General features: G+C 36.2%; 2 protein-coding genes across 2 annotated transcripts in view; one reads left to right on the top strand and one right to left on the bottom strand.

The window, feature by feature from the left end:
• Positions 1-6,994, bottom strand: part of LOC127944756 (rho guanine nucleotide exchange factor 25-like) — a 67,235-nt gene extending 60,241 nt beyond the window's left edge. The window contains exons 1-2 of the mRNA XM_052540975.1: positions 6,637-6,994; positions 4,780-4,918 (exon numbers count right to left, since the gene is read on the bottom strand). Coding sequence (XP_052396935.1) covers positions 4,780-4,918; positions 6,637-6,789 — 292 coding nt within the window. The 5' untranslated portion in view covers positions 6,790-6,994. The remainder of the gene's footprint in view (positions 1-4,779; positions 4,919-6,636) is intronic.
• A 4,931-nt stretch (positions 6,995-11,925) lies between these two features.
• LOC127944384 (photoreceptor ankyrin repeat protein) lies at positions 11,926-19,659 on the top strand. The gene is made up of 5 exons (XM_052540271.1): positions 11,926-12,150; positions 15,197-15,556; positions 15,676-15,805; positions 15,888-16,028; positions 17,746-19,659. Exons 2-5 carry the CDS (start codon positions 15,278-15,280, stop codon positions 18,558-18,560), a joined length of 1,365 nt encoding a protein of 454 aa, XP_052396231.1. The 5' UTR covers positions 11,926-12,150; positions 15,197-15,277; the 3' UTR covers positions 18,561-19,659.
• Positions 19,660-21,436: the final 1,777 nt, after the last annotated feature.

Genomic DNA, 21,436 nt, shown 5'->3' with positions numbered 1-21,436 from the left:
TGAAATGTCCAAAATGTCATTGTAGTGTGTCACAGAGCTACATGAAGGAATATGTATAAAGTGTCAGTGCAAGTACAATAAAAGTTAACTTAAGAGCAGCATGTATTTTGGTTTTAGGTGAAGGATAGTTGGTTGTTTAGCAGTCTGATGGCTTGAAGATAGAAGCTGTTCTTCAGTCTGGTTGTCTGTGATCGGATGGATCATAAGCGTCTGCCAGATGGCAGTGTGGCAAACAGGTGATGAGCAGGGTGAGTGTGGTCCTTGATGATGCTGTGAGCCTTTCTCAAGCAGTGAGTCTGATAGATGTCCTGTAAGGCTGGGAGATTATGTCCAATGATGAAGTCTGCTGTTCTCACCACTCGCTGAAGAACTTTGCACTCGAAAGAAGAGCAGTTGCCATACCATACAGTGATACAGCCGGTCAGAATGCTCTCTATAGTACAGTGGTAAAAAAAATTTACGTTGGATGTTGCTATGATGTTGGAGCTATGCTAGGCAGAGCATTCAAGTGAACAGGGAGTACAAGAGAGGACTGAGTACACATCCCTGTGGAGCACCAGTGCTGAGTGTGAGTGAGGAGGATGTGTGATTGCCAATTCTAACCACCTGGGGTCTGCCGGTCAGGAAGTCCAGGACCCAGTTACGTAAGTGACTGTTAAGACCCAGATCTTTCAGGTTGGCTATAAGTTTGGTAGGGATGATGGTGTTAAATGCAGAGCTGTAATCAACAACAGCATCCGCAGATAGGTGTCTTTTCCCTCATAGTGTTCCAGGGCAGAGTGTATGGCCATTGCAATGGCGTCATCAGTGGATCTATCTGAGCGGTAAGCAAACTGGAATCGGTCCAAGGTGTCAGGTAGAGAGGAGCAGATGTGGGATTTGACTAGACGTTAGATGCACTTCATGATGACTGTGCTACAGGGCGGTAGTCATTCAGGCAGGAGACATTTTTTTTTTTTTTTTTTTTTTTTGGGAACAGGGATGAAGGTGGATTGCTTGAAGCATGTGGAATCACTGTTAGTCTCAAGGAGAGGTTGAAGATGTTGGTGAAGACATCTGCTAACTGGACAGCACAGGCCCTCAGGACATGGCCGTGTATGCCATCTGGACCTGGAGCTTTGAATAGTGTGTATTTCCGCAGCTACTGCATTCCAATTAACTAATCAGAATAGGAATATAACTTTTCGGGAAATATCTGTTTTAGGCTTACAACCAGAGTTAAGTGCTTCTACACTCTTGTTAATCAGCTATCATTTCCCACTGATTTTAGGAATAATTTATTGGTAGGGTTAGGTTTAGCGGTAGGAATTAGGTTAATTCTATATTTTTGGACATTAATATTGATCCAGGATCATCACAAGATGTTGATCCAGGACCATGTATTACTTGGCAAAATCACAGCGACCAACTTCCCTGTTAAGGAGTAATCATTTTAGTTATTTTTTTCTCATTTACACATTAAAACTAAACAAAATAAGTTTACTTAGAACTTTTACAAGGAAGCAACCCTGATTAAATGAGCACTGGTGCTTGCTCTTGGTATGTCTTAAACTAATATTTAGAAGCTACACTTTTGACACTGCAATTCATCTAAGCAGTCTCATTTGCGACAAACATCCTAGGGCTCCTTGCTTTCCTATACACCACATCCTGAACAGTTAGTGATTTGGCTACATGTTATATACTTCAGTAATTAGCACTCATACCACTACTAAGCCCTTTTTTGTTGTTGTTCTTATGAACTCAATTTAATGTGTTTAAATCCAAATAATCATAGCTGCAACAAGTAGTGCTTTTTTCCTGACATTGGGCAAAGACAGGTGAGTGGGTCTCCCATCTGGAAACCGTTCAGGGCAGCATTTCTTCCAGTTTTCGTCATGGAAGATTAGCAAAGATCGTTTCCCCTCTACAACTTGATTAAATAAGTTTGATTATCAGATCAGTCAGTACAGTTACAGGGTGTGATTCATTAACCAGCTGTTTAGACCTGTGACAGAGCCCATCTGATAAGAGCTCTGTTTCCTGAACTTACCTGATCTACACTCAGTTCACTCCCAGCCAAAACTCAGCATTAGCCTTATGTACCCTTCTAGACTTTCATTGTTTGACTGCAGTTAAAATAATAATACATATAAAAAGTGGACCTTTCCTGCTGTAATTGCATCCAGCTCTCAACAAATATATCACACAACCAAGCCGTGCTGATATTCAGCGTAACAGCAAGAATATTTCAATAAACAAGGAATGAATAATGGGTAACTTACATCTTAGACATAATATGGCCAGTGAATATGTCCAGTTTTGCTGCATTAAGAGTATTTCTGAATGAAGTAAAAGCATGGTCAACTTTTGCACATCTGCAAGCAATATGCATTATTGGCATTTATTTCCTGAATGTAGCAGTATGTTTGAATGAACCTGTTGACTGAATGATTCAATTACTTATTTTGTTTCTAAATTAATCTGTTTGAAGGAATCGTTTGAATGACAACTCATAATACACAGTTTCTAATTACTCAGAATCTCACTAGTTAGAACTTGTAAAGTATTCATTGTCATAAAGAATTGTGAAGAATCATGCTTGTCAAGCATAGATATGGTTTATTTTTCTTAGTTAATAGTTGTGGTGATGAAAAATTTGTCATTAATCACTTACCCCCATGTCGTTTCAAACCTATAAAAGATTTGTAAGCTTTCTACATAAATGTGTCTATCTGTGCATGAATCATTCGTGATCCAGCTTCACCAACAGAAAAAGTGAGTATAATGTTCTTTAATGACTGAATCTTTCCAAATCGCCTATTGTGCTGATTAGCAAGTTTCATGATGATTGCTTAAAGCAAACGTTCTCTCAGACAGCAGCTTGGAAGAGAGGGGCGGGGTCAGCAGAGCTCATTAACATTTAAAGGGAAATGCTATCCACCTTTTTCCTCAACGTGGAAGTAAGCCTATGGGTGAGACTTCCGCTTCATTAGCCACTATAGGTAAATAACGAGGAGAATAACAACGTGCAGTAAACGGTAAAACAGTGTGTTCTTAATTAAGATAACAGATTAAAATAATATGATAGGACAAATCAATTGTCAGTATCAAGCAGCAAAACAAACTGTTTTGTATAACTAAAAATAGCTGGACGCAAATGAGACCGGAAGCTATACCCATAGAATTTACAAATGGCGGCACCCATTTTTACGCCAGGAAAAAGGTGGATAAAATGGCTTGCTCTGAAAAGAGCTGTTTTTGACAGGGTAAAAAAAGGTGTTGAATCAAACTATGTTTGAATCAAACTATGATACAGACATGTTACATGACATCTGAAGAGCTATAGAGAGTGGACAGCTCCTTAAGCTGGCCGCACACTAAACGATTTTTCAAATCTTAACCGATTGTAAAACCATGGGAGACCACAGACATGAAGACAGTTCAACTGATTTTTAGCCTTATAATCCTCTGAACACACACACTAGACGATTTGTGTAGGGTGATAGTAAATACAGTTTGTACAGTATAAAAACCATTAAGCCTTATGGAGAGTTCCTACAAGGATAGGGAACCAGACCTGTGTGTGTGTACTGGTAATGGTTTATGAGGACACAAATGTGTATAATGGCATGGGTACTACAAGATAAATATGGTTTATGAAGACACTTCCTGTGTCCCTGTAAAACAAAAGGCTTACAAAACTTATAAAAATGTGTTTTATAAAATACAAAAATTGCCAGTAGTTTTCTGTAAGGGGTAGGTTTAGGTATAGGGTTGGTGTAGGGTGATAGAAAATGCATTACGCCTATAGACACCAGTAAACGACAAATGCAAGAGTGTGTGTGTGTGTGTGTGTGTGTGTGTGTGTGTGTGTGTGTGTGTGGTAAATGCTGCATCTCCATAATGAAGAATTTCTAGGTCATAGGCTGCAGGAGTAAGGAAGTATCTGAGTGCTGAGAAACATTTGATTACTGATAACTTGTTGCTTATATAAACCCCGTCTTTCATTCGTCAGACAAACAAGTAGTACAATTCAAACTCATGCCACTGGTTCAGCCACTGATACTAATATACTGCTAATAGAATGGTCAAACAAACAGATCAATGTTTTGATAGCAAAATAGGGGGAAATCAAACTAAAGCTTTAAATCTTAGTTGAAGTTCTTTTCAGCCCATGCTGAAACCATTATAATTTCATGTAAGCACCCGAAACATGCTGATAGTGTTAACTGCACTGTAAATATTTGGCAAACCCTAAACACTGTAGACCAGAATGTTTGTTTGTACTGTGGGCTGAGTGCAGCAGAAAGACGCCTTTTTCAGACCATAATAAGGATATCATTCTGTCATTAAGCATATTGCACAGTTCAAAACAACTCCTGATATTACATGTGGCAAGAGAGAGGCGTAGTTAAAACAGAAATGATAGCTGCTTTAAACAGGAACATGACCTTGCATAAAAATCAACACTAGCATACACTCTTGAAAAGTCAATTCTCAAACTCAAAGTAATATTCTAGTAAGGGATCCAAACTAGCTTAAACTTCTTGATCACTTTCAATTTGACTTCACAATCAATCGAAAGTGATCAAGAACATTAAGCCAGTGTGGATCCCTTACTAGAATATGATGACTAAAGTTGAGTGCAGTGAACTTTTTTTATTATTTTATTTAAATGTACCTTGGCACTGCATCCATCACAATGGAGCGGATCACTGAAAACTTTAGTTGTGTATGTTTAACCTGCTAATACTAAAGTCAAGCAACATTTGGCTAAATATGGTAGTTGTGTCTTACTTGCTCTGTCTCTTCTTCGTACTCTTTCCAGGCTGTCCCGGGACATCTCATCCCAATTCAGTCCCTCTGTGTCCCACGGGCGCTGTTTTCCTGTTTTCTGATCCTGTGTCATACTCAGGTGCTCAATACCCTCCGAGTTCTACAACCAAAGATGGACAGTTACAAATTATACTTAAAATGTGTATTTTCAGTGGTCAGTATATATACAAAACCTTCCTGATGGGAGTTTTGAAATTACTTATTTTAGATGTTAGATATTTATTTAAAAAAATGAATTCTTAGTCATGTTTCAATTCAAAAAACAGTTTTCTATTTTAAAACATTTAGAAATGTAATTTATTCCTGTGATGGCAAAACTGTCATTACTCCAGTCTTTAGAGTCACATGACCCTTCAGAAATCATTCTAATTTAATCTAATAGCTAATTTAGTATGTTTTCAGTGCTGTTCTCTTTGCCCTATATATCTACAGTAGGTTGAGCCATAACAAATACTGAAGGCTGCCAATAAAGATTAAGATTTTAGAGAACTATTTAAGAGATCCAAAGGTTCACTATAACTGCAAGATAATTATTTTCATAACAATAATATTTTGGTTACTGATTATCCGATAGACTTATAGTGAAATGCTATATTTTCATGCATGTCACATTTACTTTTATGTTCTTAGCAGAAGGTTTCCTACCAAACAGTCTTAACATTCCTCACCCAAATGTTTTCCTCCTCAGACTTTATTTTGGCAAGCGCAGTGGAACTAAAAACGCAAAAGAGTGGTATTTTAAACCATCTGCATTGTTGCTCTTAGACTATTTGAACTGTGTGTGTGTGTGTGTGTGTGTATGTATTATTGAATATAGTATTGAAGAGTTTAAGTTAAAGGGTCGAATTATATATATATTAAAATATTCATATTTTTCCTGCTTTCAGTTTGAGTGACAGGTTCATCAGAGTGGTTTAAAAATTAAAAAAAAATATTTGATTGCGAAAAAATAATAACCACTTTTTTGAAAGCCTTATAAATCAGTGAAGTACAGCTTGGCAGCAGTTTTAAGAAGACAGCATGCACGGTTGTTTATGAGGAGGTGTCTTAATCAGCGCTAGTTTCCTGCGCCTGCAACTGCTCTTCCTAAACACCCAGGAGATTGTCTTTCATGTTTCACTACAACCTGTCACTGCGTTCTTGCATAGTTTTCCTCCAAAATGCTTCTCTTTTATTCTCTGACTGACTGCATTGTTTTTCCCTCCATTCTTTTCCTATCTGTGATGTGTTCTTCGTTTGATAGATGTCATTGTTATGACAGTTTTAAACATGATGTTCACAAACAAAGGGTCATTTTATCTCAATATCAACTGTTTTTCTGAAACTGTACACAATCTACACAAAATACACAATCTGGAACATGTTTGCAAATAGTTCTATTTGTAAATTGGCACACATTAATTGCAGAACTCAAATCAGTTAGATTGGATGACTGACATTATGCTTGTCCTTAAGGCTATCATGCATTTTCTTCTGAATTCACTAGCCGTTAATCTTTATCATCTCTGAAAAAATAACAGGAACAGCTCAGTGAATTATGATTATGGCCACGCTAAGTTACAGTAAATTTAAAATGCATGTGAATAGTTCTCCAAGTAATGCAAAACCAGCTGCCGTTCAACATTTAGAGTTAAATGCAAATCATTTTCACATATATCAAAGCAAATGCTACTTAAAATAAAACCTAAAGCCTCTTAAAAGCACAAAATATTAAATGATGACAAATATTATTGTGCAATAGTCACATGTGTTTTGCATTAATATTGTTTACAAACCAACGACTAAGTACAAAGGTGAAAGGCCACAGAAGTCACTCACCCACTTCTGATTGGGTATCACCAGAGATGTCAGCATATCCGCCATAGCACCCAAAATCTGATCGGTTCGTCCCTGGTTCTTTGGAAGAGACTTCATCTTCCAGCAGCTTCTGTCTATGTGAATCTCCTTGTCGATCTTCCCTCCCTCCTTCATTATCCCGCTGTCAGAGCTTTGATTCACAGCCCAGCTCCAATTACATATGATCCTCTGGAACGCTCTTGCACATAAATAACAAATTATGAAGGAGGATGATCTGTTTTTGTCTAGTTTAAAGTGGCCGAGAGAGTGCTGTTGTCCAGACTGAAGCGCCTTCTCTGGCTCATGTCCTACACACAGGTGGGAAGGTCTTGCTGTGGGTCTCAGTCAGGTCTCCCCCCACCTTCCCCCTAAAACCGGGGTTGTTCTGAAGAGAGGGTTAACCCCACCAAAGTAAAACGTAAAGATAGCTTTCTGTTCTTTCTCCTTTGCTTTTCATTTGAGAAAAGTAACTTGTCTTGCAAGTTCCTTGGCTTTTGGGACCTTTTGTGAAAAGAACATCTAACCACTCATGAGTCAGCTTTTTTAGGATTGTCGTTGCCTGCGTGTATATACCACCCCTTCAGCCGACTCCTCTCAGCCCTTTCTACATTCATTCCATCTCCTGTTGTGCCTCCCTTGCACAACACCACACTGGTTCTTAGAACAATCCTCAAGTTTCTGTTCTCCTCCTCTATCTCCTACTTCTTCATCCTCCTCCTTTTCTTCTTGCACTTTCCCAGTCATTCTCTCTTTTTGTTTCATGTCCAGTCTGAATGGGTGACACAAGGCTTTTGGCATGGTACAAGCATAAAAAACAGCAAATAACCCAAATAAGGCAGCTGTGCTGGGCTCAGGGAACCGACAGAGCATCTGACAGATATTTCATAATGCCTGCCCACTTTAAAACTTGCAACAAAGGCTTGAGGAGGAGGAGGCAAATCAAGTGTTTCTTAACATTTTTGCCCTAATCCGTAATTTTAAGAAATTAATTTTATTCAGCAAAGATGCATTAAAATTTATCAAAAGTGACACTAAAGAGTTTTACATTGTGACAATAAATTATATATTCAAATATTTAACATATAATATAAAGTGTAAAGATTTAATATTAAAATAAATGCTGTTCTTTGAAAAAATTTATCATAGTTTACACAAAAATATTAAGCAGCACAACATAATAATAATAATGATAAACATATTTAAATGATTTCTGAAGGATCGCATGACATAATAAATGACATTTTAAAACATATTAAAATAGTAAACCGTTATTTTAAATTGTAATAATATATAGTCTTCTTGATGAGTGTAAGAGACTTCTTTCAAAAACATTTTATAAAATCTTACTGTAAGTCACTTTGAATAAAAGCATATGCTAAATGGTTAAATGTAAATGCATTGTCATTAATATTATTAAATGCCACTTTTAAACCAAAACCAACCAATATTTAAAAAACAAAAACTAAAATGAAAACATTTTCATAAAATACAAAAAAAGCATAATAAGCACATTATAATAACAAATATTAAAAGCAACTGGAATAAAACTAAACTAAAATACATTTAAATGATTCTTTACAAAATAAAATGACCAAAAATTAGTTTGAAACTCTTACAGTCCAGTTCATAAAAAAATACATATTTCACCTGCCAGAGGGTTGCCATCTTTAAACATACTTTGGCAACTCTGAAATACAAACATATAAAATTCTAAATATACTAGAAAATCTAAACAGAATCTTGAAAAACAAACTAACTTTTTTCATCAAGTAGCATATGTATTCTGCAAGAAATCACTCAGCTAATTAAACCGCCATAAAAAGGCTTTTTGCTAGACCTTTGTTTACTTGTCTAGAACCTCTGCGAGACCCATGCTTTCTTTAGCCTTGATATTTTCCAGGTTAAATGAATGGCCATGTCATGAAACACATACTTGGGTGGCCTACAATGTATATGTGTGCTTTTCTGAGCAGAGTAGACATACACATTCCTGAGTCTGCTGTTCCTTCCCTCTTCACCTGGCCTGGAGTCAAGACACACTTTTATACAATTACAAACGTTATTCTTATTCTCTCTCTTATTACAGCCCAAACCACACACAAATTTGGGTCAGATTTTCACCTAGATAGATTCAAAGAAGAGGTGGATGGTGGAAAGCAGAATGTAATCCGCCTGAGCCCCTCCGAGCTGGAGCCAAACCGTGTAAAGATGGGCTGTGGAAACACTGCCAAGAGTCTAATAATAACTCTGCACATGGCTGTCTTTAGCACAGCTTTTGTGACTAAACTTAGAGCTCAGTAGCCCGTCTTCCGGAAAACACACACCTCATACATGTACACACACAAATGCATCATATGGTAGCCTACTAATAAAGTGAGCTTCAATGACAAAAATCTGTTAAACTAGTGCTGGTCTCTCTTGTACAAAGATATCAGGACTTTAAAAAAAGTTTACAACAACAAATCATTAGAAGGACATTTTGTACTTTGAACATAGCAACAGTGTGCTGTATATAATTATTCTAAATTGCACATAATGCTATAATTGCATTCACAAACGACGAGTCACACATTCCTCATTTATTACAACTGTCTCAATAAATATGACGACTTGGGAAGTTCATTTTCATAAGGAGTTAAGCACAAAAAATAGTACAAATGAAAGCACACTTAAATTAAGCATGTCAAATCTAAACTCTGAATTGTGCTGAGGTCGATTTTGTGATGGTACACTGAGTACCCTGAGAACACTACATTAACAACACCCTATCTAGTAACAGATGCAGCAATGGTGCAGTTTGCTGCCCTCTGTTGGCGCAATGGGGAATATACACTTAAAAACACACGTGTAAACCAGAAAACACTGCGATGGATAATTCACGTGGTATTTAATTTACCATACACATTTGAACCAAAACATATAAGATTTCATTTCTATACAATCTTCTCTTGTGGAGAAAGTCGCACCACTTGAATGATCTCTAAGGCCATCTGAGCTTCCTCTTTCTCTGTCTCATTTCCTGAGACTTTTCCCTGTAATAACTCTTCTGCTTTTGGTCAGCAGACTGAGAAAATAACTGTGGCCGCACATCACTTTTCCGAATCCAACTCATCCAGCCAACCTGAAGTGATCCAGCTCTAAACTACCCAAAGATTTGGCTCCTTTTGTTTTCCACTGAACACCTTGCACACAGGTTTTATATATATTCATAAAGTCAAGGTTATATATGAATTTAAAGTCATTGAAAAAGACTATGAGGGTAACTTGCACTGATTTGTATTTTTGGTATTTTGGAGTCATTGTGGTCTTGAATAGAGATTCATTAATAATGGACTCCAGACTAAATTAGTACAGGTTTCTTACTACAGAGACTTACTATGATTGTCTGTGTTGTAACAAGGCTATTAATTTAGTAAAAAATATATATATATATATTTGAAATATACAAGTCCAGTCACTCATGTTTGTTTTGCTCAGAATATTCATTCAAAGGCCTTTATAAAATGGGCCAAAATGTATTTTGTGGCTAACCAGCAAATGTGTCAGCTCAATTTCTTGGATAAACTTGAATTTAAAATCCTTGTACTTTGTCTGTTTGTTCTTGTGGCTATCCACAATACTATGATGTCATGCTTAAGTGCCTTAATTTAAGAATTTCTGCTTTCAAGGATGCTGAGCTTTCAAAGAAGTGAATACGAAGAACATTGGGCCTCACTAATCATTTCATACATTTTGTATATTTCTGTGGGCAGAAAAAGTTCTCAAGCAAAGCTTCCTTCAAATTCACATTGGATTAATTTAGGCCATTGGGAGTATGTGAGTTTTGTAGATGTGTGTATATTTTTTGGTTCTAAATATATCATACATTTATGATACATTTTAAGTAAAGTCAGGTCACTTTTATTTATAGCGCTTTATACAGTACAGACTGTTTCAAAGCAGCATAACAGAAATAAAAAAGAAATCAGCATTCTTAAATTTCAACAATTATAAAAATTACTATACATTTCAGCTCTAGAAAAGATTATTATTCAGCTAAGGTCAATTCGATGAGGAGTTGGTTTAGCTCAATGACAGTGTCAATGTTAAAGTTCATCAATTACAAAACAAGTTCTATCCAGCTATAAAGTAGCTCTAAAGAATGAATATTTTTCATTTAACGAATGAATATTAATCTTATTCAGATAGCCTGAGATCCGTGTTATTTCAGTTCAATTTAATCACTTTGGCAATGTTGCTAAACTTCCTCAATAATGAAACAACTTCAAAAGCAGCTCTACCAAAGACAAATAGTCTTAATCCAGTTCGGTTCAGTTCTCATATCAGGTTTGTTTTTATCAAGTATATCAGTGCAGTCAAATCAATATTTCTGAAAGCTGATTCTCTTTAAAGTCTTCTTGTAAGCCCCAACAGTTTCTCCTTTGAACTAACTATGCAAACCTATTATGATTTCAATGCAAATGCTCTTCTACATATTTCAAATGCACCTTCGTTAATGAGACACATTGTTTTGATTGAATCATAATTTGGGGGGATTTTGGAAGTTCCTCAAAATGTGTCCACTAATAGTGAATTACAACAAGCTTGATTACATGTCATGCATGGAAATGATTACATTTTCATCTAATTAGATACAGATCCATAAGTGCTAAAATAACAGGTGTATTCACTGGTTGGCCAAGAAACAATTAAGATATTGGACTAGATTAATCACCGACAGATTATTTTCAGTTTAATTTTTCACCTGACTGCTGCAAAATTAGTGGCGCCTGGCTGTAAGTTGTGTGGCACGAGGTGTAACCTGGGCTTCTCTGATATGCTTAAGCTTGTTTTAAATGGCTAAACTCCACCATATTCTGATCCAAAGCTATTTCAGGGCATGTAAGACCCAGGCGGTTTTGAAGACATGCCAGGCACAAACAGAAAAAGAGCAATACAGTACAACATGCCAGAAAATCATGATTATAATAACTGCACCAAACTTCATTTAACACTACCCAGCACACACATGTTCTGTGAGCTTTACTGTTTTATCGTTTTATAAGTGCAAAATTCTATAGTGGTTGTATTGTGTGCCAAAAATCTCTAGTTAATTATAAAATAGTTTGTTGCTCTTTTTTAGTCAGTCAAAGAGAAGCATGCCAGCTCAGACTGAAGACATGAAGCAGTGACAACCTTACAGCCACAGACTCCTGGCAGCTGCCATTTCTGGATGTTAATCCACAAATCTCCTGTAATCAGGATGAGTAGACATGCCTGTCTTAACAGAGCACCTGTGTCAAGATTTGGAAGGATTCTTCAGTGATCGGAGGCCTAAGTGTCCGAACGGAGGGCTTGGAGGAGGGGACAGGAAGGGATACGGCTCTGTCCTGTGAGATCAGACAGTCTACAGCAAGAATCCAGACTGGCGGGACTAAACAGAAACAGCAGGAGCAGTGATCTGATCACCCAGAGAGATGTGGACTATGCTTTACCTTCTTCTGAGCTCTTTTAATGGTAAGATACAATGGTTGTGTTTATTGATTTGGTGCATATAGATTTTTGATAAGTTGGGGAAACAAGTAAATGTTGAAAGGACATATAAAGTGTTATAGAAACAACAGACTTAGTCTAAGACATTTTAAGTCATTTTATTTAATCATTTATTTATTATTTTAAGCAAAATGTGAAAAATAGCTTGGAGATGTGAGTGTCCTCATCGTGTAATACAAAAATGTATCAAGCACAATGTGGATTCACTGACAAAATGAGTTTTTAATTGGGTGGCTTCTTGGGATCCTTGAAAAGTTTGCATGGGCCCTAACAGGAAGTAAATAAGTTTATGTAGAAATGTATGTGTTTATGTGGAATCACTTAAAGCAAAAGTCAAAATACGCACATCCAAAAAAAGTCTTGACCAGGTGCAAGATCAAAGGTTAAATCAAATAGTAGAAAAAAGATCTGCACACTTTTACTTCCCACTGTTCATTTATTCAGTCCTGCAGTGGGATGTTGCCAAATAATGTAATGCTTAATAAGCATAAAACTAGTTGAATCTATATGTATTTGTGCAGATGGGAGCCATGGTGTATAAAAATAATATAATTATAATTACATGCATGCATTTATTTATTATGGAATCTTATCAATTATGAGACTACTTTGAACAGTTAAAAAAAAAACATTGTCACACCACCGGACTATTGAAACTAAAAAAAAGTTGGTTGAAAAAGTTGGTTAAAAGTGGACAGTTAACAAAAATAAAACGACCACCATCTAAAAAAAATAAACTTTCTCTTAAACAAACATATATGTTCATAATGCTTGCCTGGTATTTATTTGACTGACAGTAGGACAGTGTTGTTGTAACTCCATGGTCTGGAGAGCTAAACCAGCATGTGGACAGTGTTGTGGTTCTCAGAGGACAGACTGTTTATGTGGCACTAATGGGGAATGTTTTCCCATCATTGCTTCCCACTTCTGTCTCTCTCTCTCTCTCTCTCTCTCTCACACACACACACACACACACACAGTGCCTCTATATCAGTCTGTGCTAGCCACTATATGCTTCCAGTAACAATGGCTAAATATAGCTGGGAAAGCACTGTGAGAGCAAATATGTTCTTTTTTTAAAAGATTCAAACAATGGTTCTTTTCATACATGGACAAAATTGATCAAATTTTGCATAGCATCTTTTTTTATTTTAATGAAACAATATAGGGGGCAGCTGTGACCTAATGGTTAGAGAGCCGGACTAGTTACCAGAAGGTTGCTGGTTTGAGTCTTGGTGCTGGCAGGAGTTGTAGGTGGGAGGGAGTGAATGAACAGCGCTCTCTTCCTCCCTCAATACCCATGACTGAAGTGCCCTTGAGCAAGGCACTGAGCCCCCAGTTGCTCTCCGGGTGCTGGATCTATAGCCGCCCACTGCTCCGGGTGTGTGTACACGGTGTGTTCACTTCTCACTGCTGTGTATGTGTGCACTTGGATGGGTTAAATGCAGAACACCAATTCAGAGTATGGGTTACCATACTTGGCAAATGTCATGAATTTCACTTTCAAATTTTGACCAGTGGATGTATAGTCACCAGTGGATCATCTTTAGTGAATGGGTGCCATCAGAATGAAAGTAAAAAAAATCACTTCCAGCTGAAATACAAGTCCTCTATCAATAAAATTCCTTTCTCCACTGAAAAAGCTGTATCATCTAAATCAGGAGAGAACCCATTCACAGCAGATGATCATTGTAATGATACATTTCTCCAGAATCTATTCCAATGAAAAATAAAAAATAAAAATAAAAACTCATCTCATCCACAACTTGGATGGCCTGAGACTGAATTAATTTTTAGTTTCTTTGAGTGCCTTCCTCATTTCTCACTCCTTGCCATTTAAGAGTCAGGCCTTGGCTGACACATAAGTATGTTACTCATGAGGTTAGAGTTTGACTAACTGATTCTGTTCTCCTGAGATATTGGCACAATGCACTCTGTACAAATCATTTACAGAATTGCACCAGGGTTCAGTTCAACATTATTCTCATTAAAAACCCACAGTAGTAGAAATTAAAGTCAGAATAGCAACGAGTTACGCTTGACTTATGAAATGATTACTCATTTTGCAGTTTGTTTAGTTTGGCTTACACTTACTGACCTTGGTTTCTACATTCCTTTGAATATTTTCAGAAAGCCTGAAAAAAGGTTAACTGGTTCCTTCTCATTCACATTCATCATGTTTGTTGCTTAAACTTTGTGCTTAGCAACTATGTTCTCCTGTCATTCTCTAGCAATAGTCTTATCCCAGATATAGCTACAGTGAAGCTCTTTACAGACATTGAGCCTGTTACAGCATAGTTGTAAAGTTGTGCAGATTACAGCCTGTCAATCACAACACTGTTTACCTCAGAGGAGACTCTTCATCCCCTTCAGCCCCAATCTGCTCTCTGATTGAGATGTGCCACGGTGCAACCTTGTTCAAACAAAGTGAACAAGTGTTTTAAATTAAATAAGATGACGTTATTATAATTTAATTTAATGCATGTAATTATAATTATATAATAAAATCCTAAAAGTCCACAAAAGGCTACAAAAATGTCACTATTAACTCTTAAAAATAAAGCTTCCAAAAGGGTGTGTTTACTGCAATGCAATAGAAAAATCATTTTTGGTAAAACATTAAAAAAAGGATAGATAGATATCTTAATCAGTATTTTATTTGTTTACTTTGTTTTTCAGTAAAAACAAATATCTAAACATACCGGAAACAATAAAGTTACTTTGATTTTTAAGTAAATTTAAGTTGTTTTAAGGTTGTAAATGTGACAAAAATACTTTATTTTGACTTTATCTTTATCATTTTTGCTTCCTAACAAATTATTATTTAAAAAAAAATAATTTCAGGCTTCTTTATTTTTACTTTATTTTTATTTTCCATTATGGCACTATGTAAACTAAGTCTTGTCATAATAGAGAAAAATGAGCTCATATGTACGCCAGATAAGATTGATTTGTTGTATAATCAAAATGTTGTTTCAGCTTTGCCTTTATCTTTATCTGTGCATCACAGATTCCAGGGAGGGAGCAGTGAGGATGCAGATGATGATGAAGTGCCTGCTTAGATGTGTGAGTCCTGGCTCGTGCTGACCTGATGGCTGAGGTTAAAGACACGGTGCAGGAGGATCCAAATCTGGGCTCCGGCCCAGATGAGGATGCCTCTGAGTTGTCGGTTTCTGAGAATGATTCAGATTCTGGGAGTGTGCTGTCAGATGACTCTGTTCTCCCGGACTATGAACGGGAAGATGCCAGTGGAGGCTCTGCCAACACCTTGTACCAAGCCTGTGCCAAGAACAATGCAGCAGCCCTCCGCAGAATTCTGGAAAGGGGTGTTACAAGAGATGAAGTCATGGAACTAGACATAAATGGCAGGGTAGGGAGTCAGATAACCTTATTACTCATAAAGCATCAATGCTAAAAAACAGAAATTTGGCAGAAGAAATAATTAAATAGTTTCCTATGCTGACAAATCCTCTTCTTGTTCTCTGATAGAATGGTTTGATGGTGGCAGTATCAAAAGGCTTTGTGGATCTCGTGTATGGACTCAATCAGTGCCCATTTCTGGATATCAATCATCAGGATAATGATGGCAACACTGCACTCATGATCGCTGCACAGGCTGGTAGGCTCTTTATCAGTGTATTAAAGAAATGATTATTAGGTACGAAGGACCTAATTCTTAATTCCTTCTATAAATTCTGCAGGTTTCGTAATCATCCTCACCTACATCCTAAATTACTTCAGTGGTGTGGACATGGAGCTCCGGGATTCCCGAGGCTTCACCGCACTCCTCAAGGCAGTGATCCAGGGCAGCAATGACTGCATGGCTTCACTGCTCATGGCTGGTACGTTATTTTAGGACTGTAATATATAGTTTACAGATAGGCCAATTGTGCAATCTGGATGATGTGAAACGAAGCATTGAAAATCATGGGATTGTGTTCCTGTTTCATCCCAGAACATCCCTAAAGTAGAGCAAATCTATAAATAGGTATAGAACGGCATAAACACGAGGTCTTAAATGCCTGCTAATGCCAGGTGTTACAACACTTTTATATTCAGCTGTATATGATATATATTATTACAGTTGTGCATGCAATATTTCATAAAAGAATGACAAAAGTACAAAAGTTTGAGACCACTATTGAAAATGCAATTTTTTTGCAATTTTTATGTATATGTTTTATATGTTTTATGTATAAGTGTATGTATATATATATATATATATATATATATATATATATATATATATATATATATATATATATATATATGTATATATATATATATATATATATATATATATATATATATATATATATGTATATATATATATATATATATACATGTATATATATATATATATATATATATATATATATATATATATATATATATAAGAAAGGTATGTAAGGTTAAGGTAAGTGATGTGGTGACACAACGTCAGCACAAGCAGGTTTAAAAGATGAACCTGAGGACATTTTCTTTCCTGATCCCTTGGATAATCGTTTAGCCCTCACAACGAGTAATGGATTAACCATGAGTACACTTAAAGGTAATTATTTAGACTTGACGATTTACTACACTTACTGTACCTAGGTAGTTAAAACGACATTAGATCTTTCATTTTCATATATAAATACAACCAGTTCAACAATCTTTACAATGATGTTATCGCTATTGATGTTATCGTTATTGCTTGCTCTAATGTGCTGGTCCTGAATTGTATTGCATTGGTTATTACACAGGACTCGTTACTTAACTCAAGTTGGACAAACTAAAAATAATAATACATTTAAAATAAATTAAATGATCCTGTTCTTAATTACTAGCCTATATCATTTTATCAAGTACCCAATTTAATTATTTAATCAAATAACATAATTTGTTCAAGTACCCCAACTTGAAAGATAATGAAATATATCTCTTCCTCATCATCTAAATGATGCTGTTTTGCTCTGCTTGAACAGAGATATGCGAAAGTTAACAGTGATTTTTCTTTCACACTTGGGTTAGTTCATCTGATTTGTTCAATTATTGAAATTCATTAAAATGTGGAAATGAGAAGTCCTTTAAGACTAGAAATTAATGTTATCCCTAAAGTGGCCACTTGGCGGTGTAAAAACAACTGCTCAAATTTTTTCTGCTCATATAACTAATAACATGCTTACACTCTAATGCATTTCATTCCAAAGTAGCTATAGCCACAAATTCAACTTTAAAACAGTTAAAAACGTTAAAACGACTTTAAAACGTTAAAACAGTCGATTATAAAAACAATATGTAGGTATATATATATATATATATATCTACATAAAAAGCATACTTTTTTTCACTAGAATAAGGCCTTTCAGTCTTTTTTGACCTTGAAACACAATGCAACTATAATCTATAATATTTATAGCAAATTAACAGAAATCAATAAGTATAGTTTTGTTCTTAATTATTATGCATGTGCTATAAAATGCTTTACGCACAAAACATGTTATGCATTAGGATATTTGACTAACAGAATGGGTTTTAGTAAGTGAGCTGTGTAATCTTTTGTCTCTCCTTTGCTAGGAGCCGACATAAATGTTGTGGATGCCGCGAGGGGGAAGGATATACGAGAATGGGCTCTGAAGACAGGTCGCTTTGAGACATTAAACAGAATTAGACGGCTGAACAGCAGGCCTCAGGCTGAACAATTCTGTGAAAAATATGTCCCAGAGTGGCCAGATCTGAAGGAGCTAGTGACCAAGGCCACAGCCACAAAAAGCACAGGACAGAAAGTCGCCCATCGCCTGAAGTCTACTTTCACCTTTAGTTTTCCACATGACCCCCAGGACAATGGCATCATGGACCACATGGTGCGCATCACCACAAGCATCCACAGTCCCTTGGTGGTCAGCGGATGCCGTCCTCTGTGTCCATCAAGCCCGCCGGAGATTGGAAAGAGACGCTTGGCCGTGCCTGAACTGATGCAGATGCACCCTGGGAAAAAGCTTGAGGAACATGTGACGCGGCACAGCAATGGCTCCATCTCTGTGGCATCTACTTCTGCCTCTTCTGTGTCGCTTGGCTCATGCTGCTCTGACTCGGAGCGGAGAGGCAGCGTACTCTCCATGGCCTCCAATGGAGCCCGTAAATTTGTCCCGCGCAGCATGGCCCGTCGCAATAGCGTGTTCCCCACCGGCTGCGTCCCCCAAATCAAAGTGACCAAGTCTGGAGAGCCAACGCCCAAGAAGGAGAAGAAGAAAAAGCTAACCAAAGGTTATTTAGAGCCACCGATATGGAAGTATAAGGAGGCTAAAGAGGAGAAGAAAAAAGAGAAGAAAAGGGAAAAAGCAGAACAAGAGAAAATGAATAAAGGAACCAATAAAAAAGCTAAAAAATGAATACTGCCAACATCATTCTAGACCTTTATCGTTTTCATTAGTTAAAGGGCAATGGGTCAAGTTTGTATGGATGGATATTGTTTTCACAGTTGTTTTAAAAGAATGAATAGCAGAACAAGGCAGTTTAAAGACATTTATTCATTTATATATCCTAAAAACAATTATTACCTCTCCAACAACCAGTAGGCCTATACATACATCTATTTTGAACATTTTTCATTTATGATGTTTCAGGTCTTCTCCTTTAACCCCATACTACTTAATGTGTTTGCGATAGCAACATTATTGATTGTAATGGATAATTTTACAAAAGACTTTTGAGCTACAGGGTCACATGATCATTCAGAAATCATACTAATATGCTGATTTGGTTCACAACAGAACCTTTCTTATTATTATCAATATTGAAAACAGTTGGGCTTTTTAATATTTTTGTGGAAACTGATACATTTTTTCAGGATTCCTTGATAAATAAGATATGAACAAGATTCATTTCAAATATTTTGTTACATTATAAATAATGTCACTTTTGATCAATTTAATGCATCCTTGATGAATAAAGGTATTTTCTTTAAAGAAAGAAAGAAATACTGATTCCAAACTTTTACACAGTATAGTGTATTTGTCGCTGTACTGTTATTGTCATTTGTCTGCATTGCACTATTTTGCAAGCACTTTAATAATCTTTTATCATACAGGCAAAAGGACACTTACAATATTTATATTTCCGCTTTGCCTCTATGCAATTACATTTGAAATGAAATGGATGTATGAATTTTTTTCATTATTTTGTCTTTTTGTGTCTCAGGGAAAGCACTTATTGTGCACATAATAAAGCCAGGCACTAAAATGACTCCTTGAAAAGCTACATCTATGCAACACTCATTTTAAAAACTCACTTTATTTTTATTGGTGTGCACATTATTATCCTGACTGCAAGACTGAAATTGTACTGTACATTGCAGCAGCCAATATTTTATGTGTTCCTGTTTGTTTCGACTGACTATACATTGTTTGTGATATTCTGGAAGATATATTTACAACAAACAACAACAACAAAAAGAGACTAATTCAATAAAGTTAAAACACATATTTGTGACATGCGTTTTTCTGCACTAATTTTGTTCCATGATATCACTGAAGGTTTTAAACCAATCACTAAGCTTAAGACAAGGCTATAATTGAAGCAGTGAGGTCAAAACACAAAGTAGGACAAGTGGACTTGGAAATTAATCCACTCATCGTGCCGCTTCCTTAAGTAACTGATCAGATCGTTGCCTTGAAGTGAAGTGAGGTAAAGCCAGGTAAACCAAATTACAGGCTGGGCGAAACATTTTGAGGACGCAACAGTTTTTTCAGAAGAGTTTAATTCAGTAGCATGTCCTGCTGTTTTGTTCTTCAATTTGTAGTTGATAAGTTAAAATATGTCTGAGACATGAGTGCCTAATGGACCTTATTTTGGGTAGATGCCATTTTTGGTTTAATGTTATTGAAAGAAAGAAAATTTGGGATATTTAGCATTACATCATTTTCTTATTTTCTGTCATTATTAGAGTCCAAACAACTGATAAAAGCATCACATTAATCCACACGACTTCAGTCTAGTGAAAAGCTATGTGTTTGCAAGAAACAAATCCATCAAGGCATTTTAACTTTAAACTGTATACTGTCCCCCAACATTAAAATCCACCCACATTTAGAACTGTTTTGGACTGTTTGTACTTGTAAATGTAGTTGTGTGGATTCCTTGTGGATTATTGTGATGTTTTTATAGCAGTTTGGACTCTTATTCTGATGGCACCCATTCACTACAGAGTATCAATAAGAGATGTAATAACAAAATTTCTCCAAAACTGTTCCAATGAAGAAACAAACTCATCATCATCTTGGATGGCATGAGAGTGAATACATTTTAAGTAAATGTTCATTTTTGGGTGAACTATTCCTTTAAAACTTTCAAAGAAAGCAACGTACATTTCAGAGATTTTTAAACATTTGAAAATATTAGAGAATCAATAGTTCTGATTTATTTAAATAAGTGGTAAAAGGGTTAGTGGGATGTCCTCTGCTCAAAATAATTTCTCAGCAAATAAGATTTCCATCAGTCATGTGGAAACAGTTAATGTGAGCTGCTGTTAATTGAAGTCTGAGAAAAGACAGACCCCGAAATCACACATATCACGGGAACAGGAAAAATAAACACACAAATGATGTTCAAATAACAGTGCTTGTTCTCCTCTCCTCAGATCTGAGGAGTGCCAGCTGTGTCTGAAAACACCAGCCAAGAAAGCAGATTAGAGTCTCCAAAAGAAAAGAGAAAAAACTGCATGGCCATTTTTTCTCATGTGTTATGATGCAGTCTAAGTTAATATTATTCTTGGAACTTATTTCTTGATTATGTTGTAATGAATGAAAGATGGGGTTTTTGTTTCCATCGTATCTGTAAGAGCTGTCATGCTGTTAGCTGAGACTCCTCTCTGCCTCATTGGACAATATGGGAGGCTTCGAGCTTTAGTGGGAGATGTCACCATAACCTGAGTTCGCCCTGCCTTCAGCAGTGTCCCATTAAATAAACCAACTGTCCATCTGTGTCCAATCTACTTAAAAGCAACTTATGGCCCAAGGATCACCAGTTTTGCTTATCACTGACAAGTTTTCAGATTAAGGTCTAAATTATAGTCTTAATGTGAAATTATCTTACATTTTCATTTATAAATATCCAGCATTTTCTGAATAAATCAAGACATACTCGCTGTTGTCATTCATTATGCAGTTTTGTCATTTTGACCAGAATTTGGTCATATTCTATCATAGGTAAATGTACATTCTTTTCTAAATATTATAATATATATATATAAATATATCTAAAGTACTTT

Source organism: Carassius gibelio, chromosome A23 (assembly GCF_023724105.1).
Source record: "Carassius gibelio isolate Cgi1373 ecotype wild population from Czech Republic chromosome A23, carGib1.2-hapl.c, whole genome shotgun sequence".
Classification (NCBI taxonomy): domain Eukaryota; kingdom Metazoa; phylum Chordata; class Actinopteri; order Cypriniformes; family Cyprinidae; genus Carassius; species Carassius gibelio.
The sequence above is the reverse complement of the archived record's forward strand: the minus strand, read 5'-3'. Positions and strand labels throughout refer to the sequence as shown.

Coding starts and splice junctions, on each gene's coding strand:
- LOC127944384 (XM_052540271.1), top strand. CDS start 15,278: ATGGCTGAGGTTAAAGACACGGTGCAGGAGGATCCAAATCTGGGCTCC. Junction 15,557..15,675: donor AACTAGACATAAATGGCAGG/GTAGGGAGTCAG, acceptor GTTCTCTGATAG/AATGGTTTGATGGTGGCAGT. Junction 15,806..15,887: donor CATGATCGCTGCACAGGCTG/GTAGGCTCTTTA, acceptor TAAATTCTGCAG/GTTTCGTAATCATCCTCACC.